This window comes from Rhinopithecus bieti, unplaced genomic scaffold, assembly GCF_001698545.2.
Source record: "Rhinopithecus bieti isolate Rb0 unplaced genomic scaffold, ASM169854v2 scaffold_20798, whole genome shotgun sequence".
Lineage (NCBI taxonomy): Eukaryota > Metazoa > Chordata > Mammalia > Primates > Cercopithecidae > Rhinopithecus > Rhinopithecus bieti.
The window spans coordinates 901,113-921,580 of record NW_016810106.1 but is presented as its reverse complement, the minus strand read 5'-3'; the positions used below and the strand labels follow the sequence as shown (position 1 = coordinate 921,580).

General features: G+C 44.7%; 1 protein-coding gene across 7 annotated transcripts in view; it reads right to left on the bottom strand.

Moving 5' to 3' along the window:
* The window catches only part of SLCO3A1 (solute carrier organic anion transporter family member 3A1), a 319,916-nt gene that overhangs the window by 242,132 nt on the left and 57,316 nt on the right, over positions 1 to 20,468 (bottom strand). For all 7 annotated transcript variants that reach the window (XM_017891361.1, XM_017891359.1, XM_017891363.1 and 4 more), the window contains one exon: positions 14,341 to 14,806. In XM_017891361.1, coding sequence (XP_017746850.1) covers positions 14,341 to 14,806 — 466 coding nt within the window. The remainder of the gene's footprint in view (positions 1 to 14,340; positions 14,807 to 20,468) is intronic.

Here is a 20,468-nt window from a genome sequence, read left to right as displayed (position 1 = left end):
GGAGTCAGGTTATTTTAAGTGTCTCAAAAATACAATACTATAATCTTACCATATGCATTATATTAATACACATAACCATATGGCTATTACTCACTGGACATGTAACAAAATAAAATTAAATCCCATGCAGAGCTCTTGGAACCTTTGTAACAAAGGTTCCAGAACAATGCACATCTCTCTAGGTTCATCAAGTTCACAGCCTACTTTGGAACAGTGGCAACGTGAAGGACAACTTGGAGACTGGCTGGATTGGGCACAGTGAAACTCATCAGAGGTAGATGCAGTGGTCCAGTTGAGAGGTGCTGAGAGCTGGCCTGTGGCAGGGAGGGGATGAGTAGAGGAGGCTGGGGGCCAGACATATGAGAGGTGCAGGAGGCCTGATCCATGAGAGGCTGTAACTTTTAAATGCAGGACAAGAGAGAGGAGGACAAGCCTGGTCAATGATAAGGCAAACCCGGGAGATGAATTATGGATTTACCGAGTTTAACACACCTTAGGATACCCAGATGGAGATATACTTTTATAAAGCTGAAAATACATGGCACACCCATGTTCACAGCAACATTCTTCACAATAGCCAAGAGGTGCAAACAATCCAAATGTCCATTCGTAGATGAATGGACAAACAAAATGTGGTTTAAGCATAGAGTGGAATATTTGGTATATAATATACATAGGAAGGAAATTCTAACCCAATGCTGCAACATGGATGAACCTTTACAGCATCCTGCTAAGTAAAATAAACCAGTCACAAAAGACAGACACTCTAAGACCTTATCTGAGGTACTTAGAGTAGTCAAATTCATAGAGACAGAAAGTAGAATGTTGGCTGCCAGGGCCTGGAGAGGGGGTGGAATGGGAGTTGTTGTTTAATAGGTAATTTCAATTTTGCAATATGAAAATGTTCTGGACATCTGTTGCACAACAGTGTGAATATGCTTAACACTACCAAACTGTACAGCTAAAAATGGTTAGGATGGTGACCTTTATGTATATTTTACCACAATTTACAACTTTTTTAATTAAAAAAAGACTGGAAATATGAATCTGGCATCATAAGCTGCAGGAGCTGAGTCTCCCAATTTTGCACCAATGCTCCAACATGGAACACGTGGTCCCTCACCCAATTTAATCTCCAGACCCTCTCTCAACTCCCCCAGATGGACCAGTAAGAGACTGTCATTTTTTCTGAAGGTCACTAAAAAGCTATCTCAATGACTTCAGGAAAATGTGGCTTCAGGACATAGAGCTGGAAGGCAGTTCAGCCACTTGGACATCAAGTCCTTGAGGATGCCTTAAGGAGGCCTGCCTTTGCCACTCCCAATCCATCCATCGTGTAACCACCTTCTTCTGCAAACACAGTTCATGTATGTGGACATGCCACTCTTGAAGGTCTTTAGAACACCACAGAGCTCAATAACTGCTAATGCTGATTACTTCCCCGTGATGAAAGGTCTTGGGAATTATGTAATCTCTACTTCTTGTTCTTCCTCATGTATCATCCACAATCCATGAAGTCTTTCTTGCCTTACCTTCTTACCATTCTTGTCCCAGCTGGAGTCTAGTATGTTTTAAAATCACTCCTGACTTGCTCAGAAAAGCGAGTCAGCTTCATCAAGTCTGGGAGTGAAACACTCAAGTCCAAGTTGCATAAGTGCAGTGAAAGTATACCAATTAAATGCTGCCAGGCCTGAAATGTAAACAAAACCGTCTGGTGAGTGAGCTTCTCTCACTTTACTATAAGGAGATTTTGAAAACAACTCACATGATTTTTTTGTGGGAGCAATGCTTTATCTGATGAGAGTTTTTAAAATTCCCACAGAACTAGACCCTGAATACTCCAGACCCATCAGACTTCTCCTGGCCTAGAAACACCTCACCATTTCATACTTTACTGCTAAAATGACAAAGCACCACAGGTGGGTACTATACTGAGAAAGAGCTGTATACCTATTTAGGTAGCTGGGTTGAGTCACTTTTCATGCTTAGTGTGACATGCTTGGGGTCCCATATTATCCTGGTGAGGATGTAACCACACCTGGGGATGGTGGAGGGGTAGCATACGATGGGAAAGATAAGGCCCTTGGGATAATGGAGACCAGACCAGATTGTAGCTTGGGCCTTGCCACTCACTAACCATGTGACCCTGAACAAGTTGCTTAAGCCCCATGAGTTTCAGCTCCTGTATCTATACAGTAAGAATAACAGCCTCTATCTCCTTGGGCTTTATGAAAAGGGAGTGAGAGAGTATATGCAAAATACTGGTTGTCTGTATGTCATACAGCTATGACCCCATAAATGGGAGCTAGTGTATTCAGTGTTATTATGGTCACTATTCAAACTCACCTGTACTTAATGCACTTGTCTAAATAAGCAGACAGCTGTTAAACTTTCTTTATGATAGTAATGAATCCTAGTATTAAACACACAACCAGTAACAAGGACGATATTAAAAAATAATATAAAAGCACCAATGTGGGAGACACTTTCCTCTGTGTTATCTTGTCTTGGCACCAGAATCACAGGTATTAGCATGTTCTTCAATCAATATGGTAGATTTACCTTGATGAAGAGAAGGCTCTTTGCCCCATGATACAAATGTATAGTCTGAGGCCAGGGTTGGTGAAATGATTTAGATCTAATAATAGACACCACCAGGTTTCAAAAGGTTCCAGTGTCCATACGCAATTTTAGATTCTATTATACGCAATTTTAGATTCTATTAGATCCTTGCTGTGTTAATGAGACCTCTTGCTGGGAATCCAAATTCCCTTTGTAAACTCCATTAACAACCCACAAGGCAGGTGGGCAAACGTGAATGTTCTTATGGTAATAGCATCTTGCCCAGAAAGTGAAGCAGGGAGAAATCAGACCCATTGGCCCCACTTGCTTGGAACACTACAGAGAGAAAGGGAGAAAAGTATCTTTCCTTGGAGTGACATCAGAATGAGTTCAACGCCAATCCTCCCTCAGTCCCCCAACACTCGAAATAGGAGGCCGTGGTATAAAATAGAAGGTTTCTCAAACGTACCCAACTATCCCAAAAAAGGTTTGCCAATAAAAAGTTTGCCCAGTTCATTTGTGTCCCCAGAATTGTTTAGTCCCTCACAACTTTCTGCCTTTGTTTTTCATTGCCCCAAAAGTGAGTCTTTTTCTTAGTAAGAACACATGGAGGCCGGGCGCGGTGGCTCAAGCCTGTAATCCCAGCACTTTGGGAGGCCGAGACGGGCGGATCACGAGGTCAGGAGATCGAGACCATCCTGGCTAACACAGTGAAACCCCGTCTCTACTAAAAACTACAAAAAACTAGCCGGGCGAGGTGGCGGCGCCTGTAGTCCCAGCTACTCAGGAGGCTAAGGCAGGAGTTGGCGTAAACCCGTGAGGCGGAGCTTGCAGTGAGCTGAGATCCGGCCACAGCACTCCAGCTTGGGTGACAGAGCGAGACTCCGTCTCAAAAAAAAAAAGAACACATGGAAAATTTTGACTTTGAGAGTTCAGATTCTATTAATGATCCAAGTGCTGTTTTACAATGTTTTTGAACTAAAAAAAAAGAAAAAAAAAAAGTTTGATTTTCCTATCTGTGCATCAGTTCAAACCAGCACAGAAAATCTGCTGAATATTACCCAAAACACCCACGGTTAGGCTGAAAGAAGGGATGGAAAATTTCAGCCCCAGAGGAATTTTCGGGGGAGTGGAGGGCTGAGGGGTGTCTCCAATGCTGCTGAGAATGCATTCTGACTTTTTACCACAGTTGCCTAAGTGATGCTTAAATGCTTCCTGTTGTAAGTACAGTGGCTCCCCAGGGAGCAAAACAAGCTAAGAGCTGAACAGTGAACAACATTCCAGTCTCTAAATGCTATCTGTCACTCCATACAGCCTATCTCACCCTCAACTAGCTAGACTTATCTCACCCCAAGATGCTTGTCACCAAAGTCTAACATTAGGACTTTATATGGTTTTAACCTGCTGTGGGTCATGAACCTCATTCAATCCAGTGACAGCTTTCCTCCCAGGGTACACATACACATAAATCTCCATATAATTCGAAAAGGGTATGGCCCCGACTCCTGCAAAGCACATCCAAGAATCTTCAGCTTCAAGTAGCCAACAATGACTCCTGACATTCTTAAGCCAAATTCTTGAATCTGAGTGCTAAAGAAATACACCTCAATTTTGATAAGTGTCCACTAGCCACACAAGGCTTTGGTATCTTATTTGTCTATTATGTGGGCTAAAATAAGCATGTGTGTGCGCGCACACACACACATACACACACACACACACACACGGCTTGGCAGGAACGAAATGGCAAAGCCACGCTGGGAATGGAACATATTCATTTATTTAGCTTATTCATTCCTGACAATATGAAGTCATTTGAGGGAGTTAAGGTAGCTCTGGCAACTGCAGTCAAGTAAAAGAGCCAGGGTTGGTGATAGTTTTTCCATTCAATAAACAGAACCATTGAATAAACTGAGCATGCTCAACATGCTCCTGCCCACACAGGCAATGTGCTATTAAACACTTACGGTTCCTGCACAAAGCCTACCAACAGGTTATTTTTAAAACACTTTTGTTTGTTTTTGATAGGTAGGGAAAAAGGTGGAGAGGGGACATTCCTTTTGGCTTCTAAGTCCCGTAACTTCAATGCCTCTGAAATAATGAAATGAAGAGCTAAGCCAACACTTTCAAGCTAGCCCCTTTCATTTTATGCATAGGGTCAGGGGTTCTTCAGAGTCTCATGAGTGGTTATCTTTGTACTGTGAAAGAACTAGCACTTTGAGCAGAGAACAACTGCCTTACCGGAGTTTCCCTGGACTCTATCCCTATTCAAAGACGCTTGGTTATACCTCAAGAGGGAAGCAATCCAGACCAACTTCTATGACATGACAGGGCACTTAAGCCTGATGAGGCAGAAACCTGGCAGCTGTAGATGTTGGAAAGGATAATTTATGTGTTCAAGTGACTAGGATTCTAAGGGCTAGATGCTAGCTTCAGCACGGCTGGATCTAGGAAGCCCTTTTGCTCTCCCTTTTCCCTGGTCTACTTTTCTCTGCAGGCAAGTTCATTCATTCTTAGGCAAGTTCTCTGCATGTGGCAGCAATGATGGACACTGGAATCTTCTGGGTATTCAGAGTTCTTTCAATAACAGTCCTACAAGAAAAGGTGGTCCACTTCTCTCACCTCACAGTGGACTCTGAGTGGCCCACTTCTAGGGCCTGTCACTGTAGACTACTGTAGACCTTCTATGTGTCACAACTGACCATGCCGGGACTGACCACAGAGCCACTTCTGCAACCCACAGCAGCCACCTAAGATGGGAGAGATAGTTTCCCAGTGAAAAAAAACAAGGTACTGGACAGACAAAAGCAAATATCCACAAGAGACTCTTCTGTGAGGCATTTTAACACTTAAAAAATTATCTAGCAATGAAGAACTCACTTCCCACTAAGGAAGAAGACTATGAACCTCAAATCCCAGTGTTAACAATAGCAAAACACAATGCTCGACAGAAACCAAACCCTTCATGCCATCTGCTCTCACACAATGCTTCTTGTAGGTGAAAAGGACAAAAAGAAAATGAAGCCAAGATTATTCTCTCTCAGAAAAGTAAACACTCTTTTAAACTGAAGAGAAACAATATGCGTGTTATTAGAGGAAATGTCTCGAAATCTTTTTTAAGAACAATACCTGTGCCGCAGTTGAAAAGCAAATAAGATGGGTGTGCCTTGTCAAGTTAGGTGCAGTAAGGAAGCCGGCGTAAAGAAGTAACTAGCAGTAGTCTTTGACATCCTTCTGGAAGGAAAATTCCCTCACGTGGACTTTCACCTTTCTTTAGGTCATCATGGGCCTCTCTGGTCCTGTTTCCTGCCTATCAAATACTTCAGTGCTATGTCCTAAAGTATCTTCAAAGATGTTCTTGCACACACAGTAAATATCTGTAGGCCCTAGCCAGCCCCAGATGGTTTGGTTTATGCATCCCAATACTCTCTTTGGGGAACCTTGAACCGTGTTTTTCTTCTTCTGGCCATCTTAAGCCTGGGAAAATGGTTTCATTTCTTTCCAATCCTGGGAATCCCCATCATTGTGAGGCAGTAAGCAAGGTGTCAGTAGGAGCATGTCCACTCAGCAGTGGTGTTCCCCTCACCCCGGCCAGGTTGTCCTGTGTTTGTGCAAGACCCCAATCCCCTTCCTCCAAATCCAATACCCCTAACATTCAGAAGCACAGCAAAGAACACTTTTTGCTGGCTGTGACATTCACAATGTGTGACAGCTTTCCTTTCTTTTCTTTTTTCGTGTTTTATTTATTTGCAACTCAAAAGATGAATGCAATTTGAAATTGATGGTCTGGAGCAAAGAGCCCACCACGGCAAGCCACTGTGTTCGAGCTACCATGTGTTCGAGACATGCTAACCAATGTGGACTCACAAAAGCGCTTGGAGAAGATTTCAATGAGTTGGCAACTCAATCCTCTTGAAAAATACCGATTTCCAGTCTCTCTTAACAATCAGAAGATCTGAAAACAGTAACTTTGCATTCCCACAGGGCAACAAATGGTGGAGGATGAAGCAAGGACCAGCTCTCCAGGCTCCATACTGTCTGCTTGTCTCATTTGTCAACTGAGCCCCTTCAGCACTTAAGATTGTGATCCCTAAGCAGATGTGGAAGGCGGCTGCAAAACAAGAATGCCAACACCCATAGCCAGCCCAAAGCCTGTCTGCAGGATGTTCCTGGCCTCACTTATTTATCTTTTGGAAAAAGTCACCGCAAGGCCACGAGGCTGGCTTTTAGCTCACACTGAATCTATCTGAACTAACCCGAGCTTTTAAAGTTTTCAGCCAAAGTGGACAAGGCTAAATAAAGCCACAAAGACATTCATCACCTAAATGCCCAACTAGCAAATTCCAGCATTTCTAGATTGACAAAATAAAATGCAATTATCTAAAATGATGTATATTGTTTATGACACAGGAAAAACTTTATAATATGCCAGCTGATAAAAGCAGGTTTATTTATAGTATGGTTTTAACTAAGCAAAACTATATACAAAGAAAAGGGCTGGAATAAAATATATGTAACTACTGACAATAATTTTCTGTAGGCATCTGGATTATATATTATTTACGTTTTCTTATTATATTTTTGTTTTTCTCAATGTTACTAAAACAAGAATATATTATTTAAAATAAAATTGAGCCAATATGCTTCCAAATTAAGAAGCAACATGCTAGAACCCAGAAAGCCAAACCATACATTACACTGGGGCAATGGCCATACTCTGGGGTGCCTCCAAATTAATACAAACTGGCTCTCCTCCTGCCTAGGGCAATGCTAGCACTTTATGCACTTTGAGATGAGCCACTGGAGGGAGTCTTCAGGAAAAGAAGAGCCCTGCTGGTTTAATCAAGGACTGAAGAGGTTGCTATTCTCAGCTCTATAAGATGGATCACATCCCAGGCTGAAAATCAGGTTCCAAGGGCTCTTGTCCAAAGATCTGCTCCTATGTTTAAACAGGTCAGTCATGTATCCACCTGTGCCTTAATTTCTACATCTGGAAATGGAGATGCTATGACCATAAGGATGAACAGGCCAGCATTTACCGATCCCCACCGTGTATAGGATACCTGACATTCATGCAAAGCCTGGCCAGGTAGACCAGACCATTTTACTGAAAAGGCAAAAGTCTCAGGGCAACTGGAAACTCATCTGAAACCCAGGAGTTGTGGAGGGGCCAGGATTTGAATTTCAAGACTGTTAGGCTCCAGAGCCCACAGAGTCTTATCCAAAGGTCACCCAGGCAGCAAGCACAACAGTGATGCCATGAACCACAGGGCATGAGTTATGAGTGGCTGCGAATGAATGAGAAACACCTATCAGCCCAGGCAATATGGAAGCACCAGATAAGAGCCACAGGCTGTTTCCTAGCAGGTTGCTAAAAACACACTGGAAATGGCATGTGACCAGCAGCTGGTGAGAGGGAATGGAATAATGCCAAAACAAATTGACCACTTTCAGAGTGCCATTTATTTTAGAAAAATAAATTAATGAAGGAAACTTCAATATCAATGAAGTTGCAAGAATATAATGAGCAATGCTCGCTCCCATGAGAAATGGCTTTTTAATTATTTTTTCAGACGAACTGCAGTCACAGTATATTTGATTCATACCCGATCCATGCTCTTTGGAGAATTAAAACACATTTTACCCAATGTCGAGTTAAAATAAAAACTCATCAGAGGCAAAATAACTCTTTGCTCCCAGGGCTCTGAAAGGAAATTTGGTTCTCTCTGGTTGCTGGCCAGTATTCGGGGGGCCTTTGTACTAAACAAAAACTTGGCAGATGAAATCTGAGAATTACTCTCTTTGCATCATTAACGGAAACACAGAGGGGTGCACTGCGGTTCACGATAAGTGATTTAAAAAAAGAAAACATGATACAGTTTTGTGTCTAATATGTGTGCCTCCTGAGTTGTCCTGTGTATTCAGGCAAACAGCAAAAGCTCCCTTCTCAAAGAGCCCATTTCCCTTGGCCAGCTCCCATTCTCTCCAGAACATCCATCCTCAGGAGACTCTGCCAGTCCCCGTCTCTGTGCCGTGTGTGTGTGTGTATGTGCGTGCGTGTCTGCCCAACATGCACAATTCAAAATTACCTGGTTTCATCTTGATCCCAATCTGCATTCTTAAAACTGCATCATCCACATTTGATACAATTGCACAGAACTATAGACAGACACACAAATGAGCACATATAAAAACTGAAGAAATCTTGGCCAGGTGCAGAGGCTCATGCCTGTAATCCCAGCACTTTGGGAGGCCGAGGCAGGTGGAGCACTTGAGGTCAGGAGTTCGAGACCAGCCTGGCCAACATGATGAAACCCTGTCTTTACTAAAAATACAAAAAAAAGTAACCGGGTGTGGTGGCAGGCACCTATAATCTCAGCTGCTTGGGAGGCTGAGGCACAAGAATCACTTGAACCCAGGAGACAGAGGCTGCAGTGAGCCAAGATGGCGCCACTGTGCTCCAGCCTGGGTGACAGAGTGAGACTTCGTCTCAAAAATGAAAAAAAAATCTGGAGAAATCTGAATAAACTTTATGGATTATAGCAATGTTAATTTCCTGGTTTTGCTATTGTACGGCAGTTACCATGACATAAACAGCAGGGGAAACAGGATGAAGGATACAGGGGACTTTCCTGTATTTTACCACAACTTGTGATTCTATAATTTTTAAAAGCTATTAAAAAAAAAACAACTACATCATCAATTCCTCAAGTACTTAGAGAAAAAAATGACAATACAGTTCCTCACAAAAAACTTTTGGCACAAGAGGCAGGAGTGCAGTCTTAGTTTGGTACTGATCTCTTTGGTGTCTGTTACAGGCTGAATAGTGTTCCTTCCCCCAAATTCATATATTGAAGCCCTAACTCCCAGAACATCAGCATGTGACTGACTATATTTGGAGACAAGTTCTTTAAAGAAGCAATTAAGGTTAAATGAACTAATATGGGTGGGTCTAAACCAATCTTACTGGTGACCTTGTAAGAGGAGTAAATTGGATACACAGAGAGACACCAGGGATGTGTATGCAGAAGAAAGACCACGTGAAGACACAGGGAAAAGGCAACTATCTGAAATTCAAAGAGAGAGACCGCAGAGGATGCCAACCCTGTGGCACCTTAATCTTAAGACTTCCAGCCTCTAAAACTATAAGAAAATATACTTCTGTCATTTAAGCCGCCCAGTCTGTGGTGTTTGCTGAGGACAGCCCTAGCAAACTAATACAATGCCATATCCCACATCCCCCATTCATCTGGTTTTGTCCTCTGGTAATGAGCTCCCAGCCCTTGGCATCCGTCTTAAGAAGGAAGTATAGCAGGAAACCCCATCAAGCATACAGCAAAGGTCTTAGCCTAGAAGAGCCAAGCTTTAGATACTCTCCGCCTACCCATGAAAGGTTAGTGCTCAACTATTTGGGGAGCCATCAAAATATGGAAGAGGGATAGGGGTTTTTCATGGTAGATCCAGAGGGTATAACCAGAACACAGGGTATGGGAAATTGTAAGGTGGCCTATTTCTAACACAACGTTTAAAAAAAAAAACCTCCTAGCGGCTACTGCAGTTCAAAAACCAGAATGAATGGCATGTGAAGGTATGGCGCCCACATTACTGGAAATAGCTGAGCAAAAGATGGAACAGATCAACTGCTCCTGCCCCAGATGTCTAAGGTCTGATTTGCAGCCATCTCAGCTCAAAGCACTATGAAACAGGGGCACAAGCTCTTTCCAGAACCCAGACGTGAACCTTAGCTAAGACCACCTTCCTCTCTCTCCATCCTACCTCTAACTCTCCATTCTGGCTCTGACACTCATTCTCCATTTCAGTAGCACCTCTCTCCTCGGACTCCAGACACACTGCTGTCTTCCCACCTTCCTGGCTCCTGCTGCAACTTTTATGCCCAGGAGGCTTCGGGCTGTCTCGTGGAATGCCCTGGCTTGCACCTGACTCCTAGGACCAGGCACCACCCTTGAGCTCCCATCCCAGCCTTGTGAGCAGATCCCAGACATACCTGAAATAAGCGTCACTTTTAGATGCACAGCCCAGCCCTATCCAGGTAAATGAGTTTGGGTAAGTTACTCAGCCTCTCAGAATCACACTTTACCTATCTGCTTTGTTTAAAACAGCAAAAATTTTAAAAATCCATGTCCAACTATAGAAAGTATTAAATATTATCATATATATTCAGAAGGGAATATTATATATGCAGCAATAATGTCATAGAATATTTAGTAACAAGGAAATTCTCATGAAATATTAAGAGAAATGAAATTACAAAACATCATTTATCATGAACATATTTTCATAGAAAAGCATACTAATGCAGAAAAGAGAATGGAATTATCTACACCATAAAGCTACAAGTAAATATTCTCTAATTATTCTTTTTCTACATATTCAAAATTGTAAACAGTGAACATGTAATGCTTTTAACTAGGAATAAAGTTATTTAGAAATCTTTACTACTCCCATTTCACCTTTTCCTCCTTGGAAAAAAAAGGGGTGGCAACCTAATGAAAGAGCACAGTAAGTCCATTACATCATCCTACTTACACTTTCATAAAAAGCAAATATGACTTGTGTTTTGAACTTAGAGAAACAGAAGGACAGCTAAGAAAACTCGGTTAATGGAAGGTCACAACATGGAGCTAGAGGCATGACTAGACTCCCAAAGAATGGATTCTCAGACCTCAGTAGGGGCCCCGTGGTCTCCACTGCCACCGTGCCCATGCAGTCACTCTAAGAACAAAGAGTGCCACGTGCTACCCACGGGTCACTATCTGGCTGCACTGTGAGGCTGGGTGCCACATGATGCCACAGTGAAAGCCTGCCAGCAGAGCTGAGTCCCCATTCATCCAGTTTTGTCCCCTGGTAATGAGTTCCCTTGGCTCCCTCCCACAATGGAAAGGACTGGCTGAAGAATGGTGCCAGCCAGAGGAGCCCCTTGTGAATAGCCCATCCAGGAATCCAGGAGTCTGGCAGCGGCTCAGCCACAAGAGGTCAAAGCAAGTAAGTCATTTCAGTGGAAAATATCAGCTTGATTCAAGATGAAATGCTTCACTTTGCCCTGGGTTGTAGTAAAAGCTATGACACAGCCACCAATGTACAAATAGCACCCATCTAGTGACCCACGATGCGGGCAACCCAGGGGCAGGTATCACCACCACTGACCTGCAGCCTGAGCCGTGCATGTTGATCATTCTCTTCCCTGCTGACACCCACAGGGAAGGCTCAGCTCAAGAACAAGCTGGTGTTTTACACATGCCATATTTAGAATCCTTTCAATCTCCACTATGGTATCACAATTTAGGCATATGATCAGACAGCTGGTTGTGGGCCCCTCTCTAGACCAGCTCTGCAGGAGCTGGAACCAGGGGTACACATGTTATTCCCCCCCGATGGATATACATTTACACCTACAGTCCCAGCATCAGTCCCTTGAGACTTTCCTCCTCTTCAGGGAGTTAAGAGACCAGAATTTTATATCAATCCTGTTCAGTGGGCTACCCCAAATACTCTGAAGTCAGGTTAAGTGGCTTCAGGAACTAGTGCCATATTAGAGGAGATAAACTTTTGAAATATTCTCACTACCACAAACACTTTTTTAATAGCTCGTACAATAAATAAATGAACCAGTTATGCTCTGCATATGCTATGATCTTAAATTATACCTAGAGATAAACCACGTATGGAATAAAAGGCCACCTATTGAGGTCAATCTATGCAAAAGACTTCTCCTCTCCTGATCCCTATAAAAACAAACCCATGAAACCAGTGCAGAGAGACTCAGAACTATCATCTCCACGGCATAGGCTACGATGTTTTGGAATCTGGCTATATGTAACAGAGCCACCAAGATGTTCATACATCATGCAAAGAGACACTTCCCCAACTCAGACTTATCATAGAGGAATGGGGTGACCAAATAGAAATTTGGCTGAATAGTTCTTCCTACCAAAGACTCAATGCAAATCCCATAGACAAGGCCTCAGAATTCAAGAAGACCTCCTGCCTCAAATGATCAGCCCTACAGTCCATGCCTCCACCTCCCACCCTATGTCCCAAACCAAAGTGCTTCCTCACCATAAAGCTTTTGGCACATTCAAACCAACCCTCACCCAGTGTGGGGAAATAGCACAACTTAACTCCTCAGGAGACACTTCCAGAAGAGGGTTCAGCGACTATGGCTGGAAGCCCAAGGCAGAAGTGATACAGCACTGTTGGGACTTCAGGGGTGACTCTGGGGAGAAATTTTTCTACTTGATTCTAAGAGCAGAGACAAAACTCAGGTTTTCACTCCCCATTTCATTCCCTGTGCTCTGATGGATCTACTTCCTGTTATTCCTACCAGAAACCCACTCTCCCAGAGTCCTAGAGTGACATCAGTCAAGTCAGAGGGTGGACCTCAGGAGACTTCTGTGGCTACATGCTGTAGTCCATGATCTGGTGTGCAAAAACTCTCACATGGAGTGGCTTTCACTCAAGCCTTAAGGCAACGAAAGAAAAATGATTACCTTAGTTCCCTTCCTCCACCATACCCATTCTCAGGTAATAATGGAAACCCCTAACCATCTCCGGCCTGAGCCGTTTTCTTTTCCACTTTGTTCCATAGGTAGGTGCACTGGTGCTCCATCCTCTGAATGGAGAGGCACATTCCTTCCACCTTTCCTGCCCAGAGCCTGTTCACAGCCAGTCAGAACATCTGTGTACAACATACGTGTTTAGTAAATGCATCTACTCCAAAGCTGGGCCAGAAAGACACAGAGAAAAATCCGCATTCCGGTGTCTCCTACTTCCAAACCATACTATCTCAGCAAGCTTGAAGCTTGGCAGTTAGGAACCTTTATGTCAAATCCAGTTCAAATTCTATTTTCACTTAAACCTCCATAATATAATTAACTTTCTACCTCAAGGCACATTGCTTTTGGGAGGCAAAAAGCTTCCCTGGGTAGAGGTAATTTTTTCAAAGCTTAGCACTCAGTGACTGGGGATGTGTCAGAAAAATCCAGCAGCTGACAGGAGACAAAATTATACTTTGTAAACAAGGCATAGAGATGCTGGGCTGGCCAGCTCTCACCTCACACGCAGCCATCCAACAGAACCCACCACAGAGACTGAAAACACTGCCCGCCACATAATAAATAACTTGCCACTCAGATGATTCTTAACCCCCACCCACAAGTGGTTTCCATCCTTCCAGTATAAAACATCGGAAACTGATAGTGAAAAATAACTTTTCAAAACACAAATGCCTTATTTCTCCCTAAATACCCAATTCCCATGCATACTTTGGTTATTGAAAGAACTACCAGAAGTCACCAACTCTGAATGATGCCAAATGCTGGCAAAGCCATCACCCCTCCTTTTGAGCTGCAATAGGACAATCACCAGGACATCATTTTGATTCTTCAAAGCTGGAGTTTCCAATGTGTAGACCCCAAGTATACATTGGTGGCCAATATCAGAAGGCCCAAAGTCCACATACACACCCAAAAAGAAGAGATAAACATACAACTCCTCCCGATCATGTTTCCCCACTGAAGCGGTTAGTGGTTTAGTCCCTTGGAGCTCAAATTCGGCCGCTCAAGAGAATCACCTGGGAACTTTTAAAAACGTCTCAATGCTCAGGTTGCAACCCCGGGCATAAGTATTTTTCAAGAACACTAGGTGTGTAGCCAAGTCTGAGAACCAGTACAATGGCAAAATCAAAGTCCACCAGGCCACCCTTTTATCCACCATCAACAGACACCGGTCTCTTGCTAATACGGCTGGGGCAGCTCCTACCTATATAGAGCGAGGAGTCCTTCCTCCGCACGTGGTCGTCGATGTAGGAGACGCCCAGGGGCTGCACTGGGGTAGCACCGATGCCCAGGAGCACCTGGGCCCCAATGAGCAGCAAGTACATCATGTTGGTAGCCGTCCGGTTGCGGCAGATGAGGTCGGGGTCGGGCCCCTCGTCGCCGCCCGAGCCGTTGGCGGCGCAGACGTCGCGGCCCTCGGCGCCCCAGCGGATCTCGCCCGCCTCGTACTTGTACTGGTGGGTCAGGAACTCTGGCAGCGCCGACAGCAGCGCGCCCAGCGCCATGACGATGCCGCCGCAGCCGATTAGGCGTGGCCGATGCCCGCGCGCCCCGAAGTAGCTCACGAAGAGGATGAGCGCCAGGTTCCCGATCTCGAAGCTGCTGGCAATCACACCCACGTCAGCGCTCTGCAGGTTGAACCTACGCTCCAGGGTGGTCAGGACGCTCACCTGAAGAGGGCAAGAAGAAATGTCAGAGTCAATCCAAGGAGATGCCCAGGAGGCCTCTCCTTCCCGCCTGACAGTGCGCTCTGTCCTTCCCCCCGGGACCCTCCCACCTGGCCTCCTGTGCCAGGTGCAAAAAGGCAGCTGTGTAAATGCCTTTTAACCCGACAAATCAGAAAGACGTTTATTTAGTATCATAACCCTAATTCAATGGTTAACGAATTCACTTTCCCAGTAGCAAAAATGTTTTTTTCTGGCACCTGTTTCCATCCTGAAAGCTTCTACCCTCTTCCGGAAACACTGCTTTCTCCACCCCCACAAACCTCCACCACAGATCGCCCATGAAGTCCTATAAAAGTCCTGAAGTCCGCGGTTTGTACACAATCCCAAATATATACTAGGGATAAAGTCCATGCCAGGAAGACAGAGTAACCAGGGGATTTTCCGCAGGAGGCTAGCAAAGCCTGTTCCCCACCTCAAAATAAAAACAAACTTAACAAAACCTAAGTGGCAAAATGGACAAGCTAAATTAGCCCAGCGGGGTAATCATTTGCTCTTTGCTTCCTTCTGGAAATTTCCAAACAGTGTACATTTCCCTAGAGGCCATCAGGTAAATACACCCCTGACTGTTCTAAGCACTATGACTCTGCCAACTGCCCTCCAACTGATTATGATTTCCCCTTTTTTGTATTCTTGTCTGCCCTACATTTGTTAAACAAATATATACCGAACATCTGCTGCTTGCCAGGCAATGCCCTAGACACAAGAGAAAAGTGATGGAGAGAGGACACCTGGCCTGAAGAAGCCATCTAGCAAGAAGGTAAACATGTACCTAAGAATAACACAAAGGGACTGGAGGTGAGATGTGTGATGCAAACCTCACACTAAGGGGGCCACGATGAGATGCACTCTTATAGGGCTTCTTGAAGTGCAAGAAAATGAGATGGCTACCCTCTCCTGCTGTGTGCAAATTCCATGCAGGGTGCTATGAGCAAGACAAGAGTCCTTGTCATGGGAGATCTAACAGCTGAATGATGTCCTCACGGAGCAGGGAAGAACACTTCAGGCAAAAGGAACAGCATGAGCCAAAGATGGGTGGCATGATTTCATCATGGAAGAGAAAATAGTTGGGGCTGGGAGCAGTGGCTCACACCCGTAATCCCAACACTTTGGGAGGCCAAGGTGGGCAGGTCCCTTGAGGCCAGGAGTTCAAGACCAGCCTAGCCAACATGGCAAAACCCCTTCTCTACTAAAAATACACAATTTAGCGAGACGTGGTGGTGCATACCTATAATCCCAGCTACTCAGGAGGCTGAGGCAAGAGAATCACTTGAACCCGGGAGGCGGAGGTTGCAGTGAGCTGAGATCGCGCCACTGCACTCCAGTTTGGGCAATAGAGCGAGACCTTGCTTAAAAAAAAAAAAAAAAAAAAAGAAAGGAAGGAAGGAAGAAAATAGCTGGAAAGGTGGGGTGAGGACAGACTGTAAGGAGCCACAAATGCCACAGGGGTGAATTTAGACAATCCCGAGCAATTAAGTAAATAGAATGCAGATGGTGGAGGGAGGAAACCCTGGTTTGAACCCCTGTTGTTATTTCCTTAGCTCTGTGTCCTCAGTCATGTTACTCAAACTCTCCCAGCCTGGATTCTATGAAACAGGAATCATAATATCTACTCAGCAGGAGAGATGTGAAGATTAGAAATAATGGATGAAAAGTCTGTTAGCAAAGAGCAGCCTCTCCCTTTCTACATGACAGGAATGCATGGAGAGACGCAGCAAAACAGAGGCTCTGGGGCCAGACCACCTGGGTCCATTCCGACTCTGGCTGACCTTGGCCAAGTTACTTTGCGCGTTAGTTTCCCCATCTATAAAAGGGCGATAAGAGTGCCACCTCATAGAACTGGTGTCAGGAGTCAACAACACATACATGTTAATGCTAGGGAAGGGTCAGTTGTAACCATTATCATTATCATCATTTATCTGTGAGCACTGGAGAACAGCAAAGGTTTAACAGTGTAAGGGTCACACCAGGTGTGGTGAATGGAGGATGGAAGAATGCCAGCAGAGGAGACACCTGGGCCATATTGAGCCCGGGGAGAAGAAAAGGCCACATCAACACAGTGGCAATGGAAATGAACAGGAAAAGATGTAAGGAGCATTTCAGGGCAGAGTTCTATTTCAGGGAGAATGAGCTGGATCTGCTCACCAACTGGGTGTGTCTGCTAAGGAAAGGTTAAAAAGGAGAGTCATATGGATCTAACCTTCCTCCAAATCTACAAATATGGACACTGTTGTAAACATCAGCGTATACAACCTCTCTGTAGTGTCCAGATACACGTATCTATGCACATACAAACATACGCCTGTGCTAATTAACATGCCTCTATTCAATTTCCCTTTACTAAAAAAAAAAAGCTATAGCCAGGTGATTCCTCTTAGCCTCATTTTCAAACCCACATATTTAAACAAACTCCTTGAGCCTAGTGGTTCTCAATCCTACCTGCAGATTGGAGGTACTTGGGGAGCGCTAAAAATTTCAGAGGTCTGGTCCCACCCAGGAGGTTCTGACCGAACTGGTCTGGGGAGCGGCCTGGGGGCCCTAGGATGCTTTCAAAGCTCCCAGGTGATTCTAATGGCAGTGAGCAGCACGGGGCTAAGGCCATGACATCCATTATTGGGGGTCTCTCTTTCAGCCCTAGCCTTGGGCAAGCTCTGCAGAGCAGGGTTATGACATTTATGACACCCTCTATCTCTGGCATTCTGATCCCAACTCCTATTTCCATTGTGCTTTCTAGCCAAGTCAAGGCCAACTTGCAAATCACTCAGCCCTAGTTATGTGATTAGACTGTCACTTTTAAAACCCCAGGTATTTGCTGCTGTTGAGAAACAAAGTTTAGCTAGTTCTGGCCTCATTCAAATGGCTTTCAAATACTCCCAAAGAAGTTCTAAAGGGTCTGGGCAAGTAAAAACAAATTCATTTATTTCCTTCGCAACACAAACAGACATACAAACATGATGGAATAAATGATCTACCAGAGGTTTATAATAGGTGACACAATGTGGGAACAAAAAGGAAGGCAGCCTAAAGAGCTGGGAGGTAGGGGGCTTTGGGGAGCCTCACCCAGGCCTTTGTGTGAGTCTTGGAAGAGATCCAAAGGGAGCTGGATGCAGAAGTGGAAAAGAACATGTCTGGGTGGGGTCCCCTAGAGAGTCACCCCTGGAGAGGCAGTTGAAGCAGTCTGGTAGGTCTTCAGCTTTAGGACCCCACCATGAGGCTGGAGGGTAACAAAGTGGGAGGAAGGGTTACAACAGAAGCCCTATCTCATTTTTGCCATGATGCCTCATGACATACACACAAGACAACTGCTCCATTTCAGCAGGTGTGTCGTGTCATAAAATATCATGCAGGTGTGCACACTGATGATGACAGATAAGGGTGATGGGGACAGAGACAGCTGTGGGCAAAACAAAAAGTAATCAGTTCTTTTAGAGACAGATAACGCCCACGCCTGCAGCTCTTGTCCTGGCTCCCACCTGCTCTTTGCAGAGCAACTCACAGGGGTGACAGGAAGTAGTAAGGCCTTTCCTTCCTTGACCTGTGGCCTTCTGCTGGACTGCGACGCCAGTCTGGGTCAACAGTTAAGTCATGCAAAGATTCTGAAATGATGCTTTGTGGATCAATTAGATCAGAGGCTAATGTTTTCTCTCATTTAAAACATAATTTTGAGAAGACAGACTAATTAAGTATGCATGAGGCCATAAAACCTACTTGTGGCTTTTATGTGGCAGTGAACAATCCAGGCTGAGGAAGAGCATGTGGAAGGGAATGACTGTTTTTACTTAATGGGTAACAGGACTAATGGAGAACGTCTTGATAATTAGAGAAGGAGCCACAACTGCAAGAGGAAAAGGAAAGAGGAAGCGCCTTTATCCTGAACCAACTGTATATGAAGTTATTATGTAAAGAATGCAGTATGTAACAGGCTTCTACAATGATTATTCAAAAAAAAACATCAGCTTGCATTTCAGAATGTCCCGGAACACTTGTTAAAAATATAGATGTCCCAGTCAGGCGCGGTGGCTCACGCCTGTAATCCCAGCACTTTGGGAGGACGAGGCGGGCGGATCACAAGGTCAAGAGATCAAGACCATCTTGGCCAACATAGTGAAACCTCGTCTCTACTAAAAATATAAAAATTAGCTGGACATGGTGGCACATGCCTGTAGTCCCAGCTCCTCTGGAGGCTGAGGCAGGAGAACTGCTTGAACCTGGGAGGTAGAGGTTGCAGTGAGCTGAGATTGCACCACTGCACTCCAGCCTGGGTGACAAAGCAAGACTCCGTCTCAAAAAAATATATCTATATATCTATATAGATATAGATATGTATATGTATATATAGATATGTGTCTGATACCCAGCTGGAGATGAGGACCATTGACCATGTCAGGCACCAGGCACATACTCACCATCATTCTAGAACCAAGGTTCTCAACCTTCACTGGCAGAGGGGATGAGACTGCTAAACCCCAGGCCCAGAGTCTCTGATTCTGCAGGTCTGGAGTGGGGTCTAGACTATGCATTTCTAACAAGCCACCTGGTGACACTGATGCTGCTAATCAGAAGACCCACTTTGAGTACCTCTGCTTTACTCCCTCTTCTCAACAAGCCTTCCCCCATTCAAAAGATTAAAGAGTTTAAGTTACCTACAAATAGAAATTATCACCTCCTCATTTCCAGTTCATACAGACACTATCTCCTCATGTGGGAAATGTTGGGATGCATTTCTGGGAGCCTCACCTTCTGGAAAGTGCTGAAGCCACACTAAGAACAACTGCAACTATGAGCACTTAGCCCAAAAGGGAGAGCTTCAGTCTATGTTGCCATAGGACAGGACACATTCAGAGACCATGGCCAAGTACTCATGAGCCCATCCTCGCCTTCAAAAGTTGCCAACCAGGGGCAAGGCTATCAGACATTCACTTAACAAATAAACACTTATTCTTAGGGGCAGGCAGCAGCAACTCAGGGGCTGTCCCAGAGGTGTGTCCATCTTCTTACTCTGGCCTGGGTGGTGGGGGCCTTGATCTGAACTGGCATCACCTGAGCTTTTGAAAAACACCTGTGTTTTTCCTCCCACCTGCAAGACTGGGCATCTGTATTTTCAGAGTTCCCTGGGTGACTCTAACATGCATGCAGGTAGAGGTGTGTGCATGTGTATCAGCTGGCAGAGAGGTTGTGCATGCATGGATGTTTACACCAGAGCAGCCTGGTCCTATCAGTATAAGTCTGGAGCAGGAGAGCAATAGTTCCCATCTGGCTTTGACAGCATTTGGTCAAGTCAATCTTCCTTAGCCTGTTTCCACACCTGTGTGATGGAGAGAACTATACTTGCTTCTGCGGACATTAATGAGGTCATACATCAGAGCAGCTGGCCCATAGTAGGTGCACACTAAAAAGCTAGCCACATCACTGGTATGCATGCTCTGTGACTTCACTTCAAATTCAATCCCACACAGCCAAGTGTCTGCTCTGTGGGAGATGCCAGAAACGTAACCATGATTAAGAGAGCATGCTGCCCTGTAGGAGTTTACAGTCTGGGGACAGTAGAAAGAAACAACCTAATGATGGCACAGCCTGCAACAGGGTAGCAGAGTGGCAGAGGGTTTGA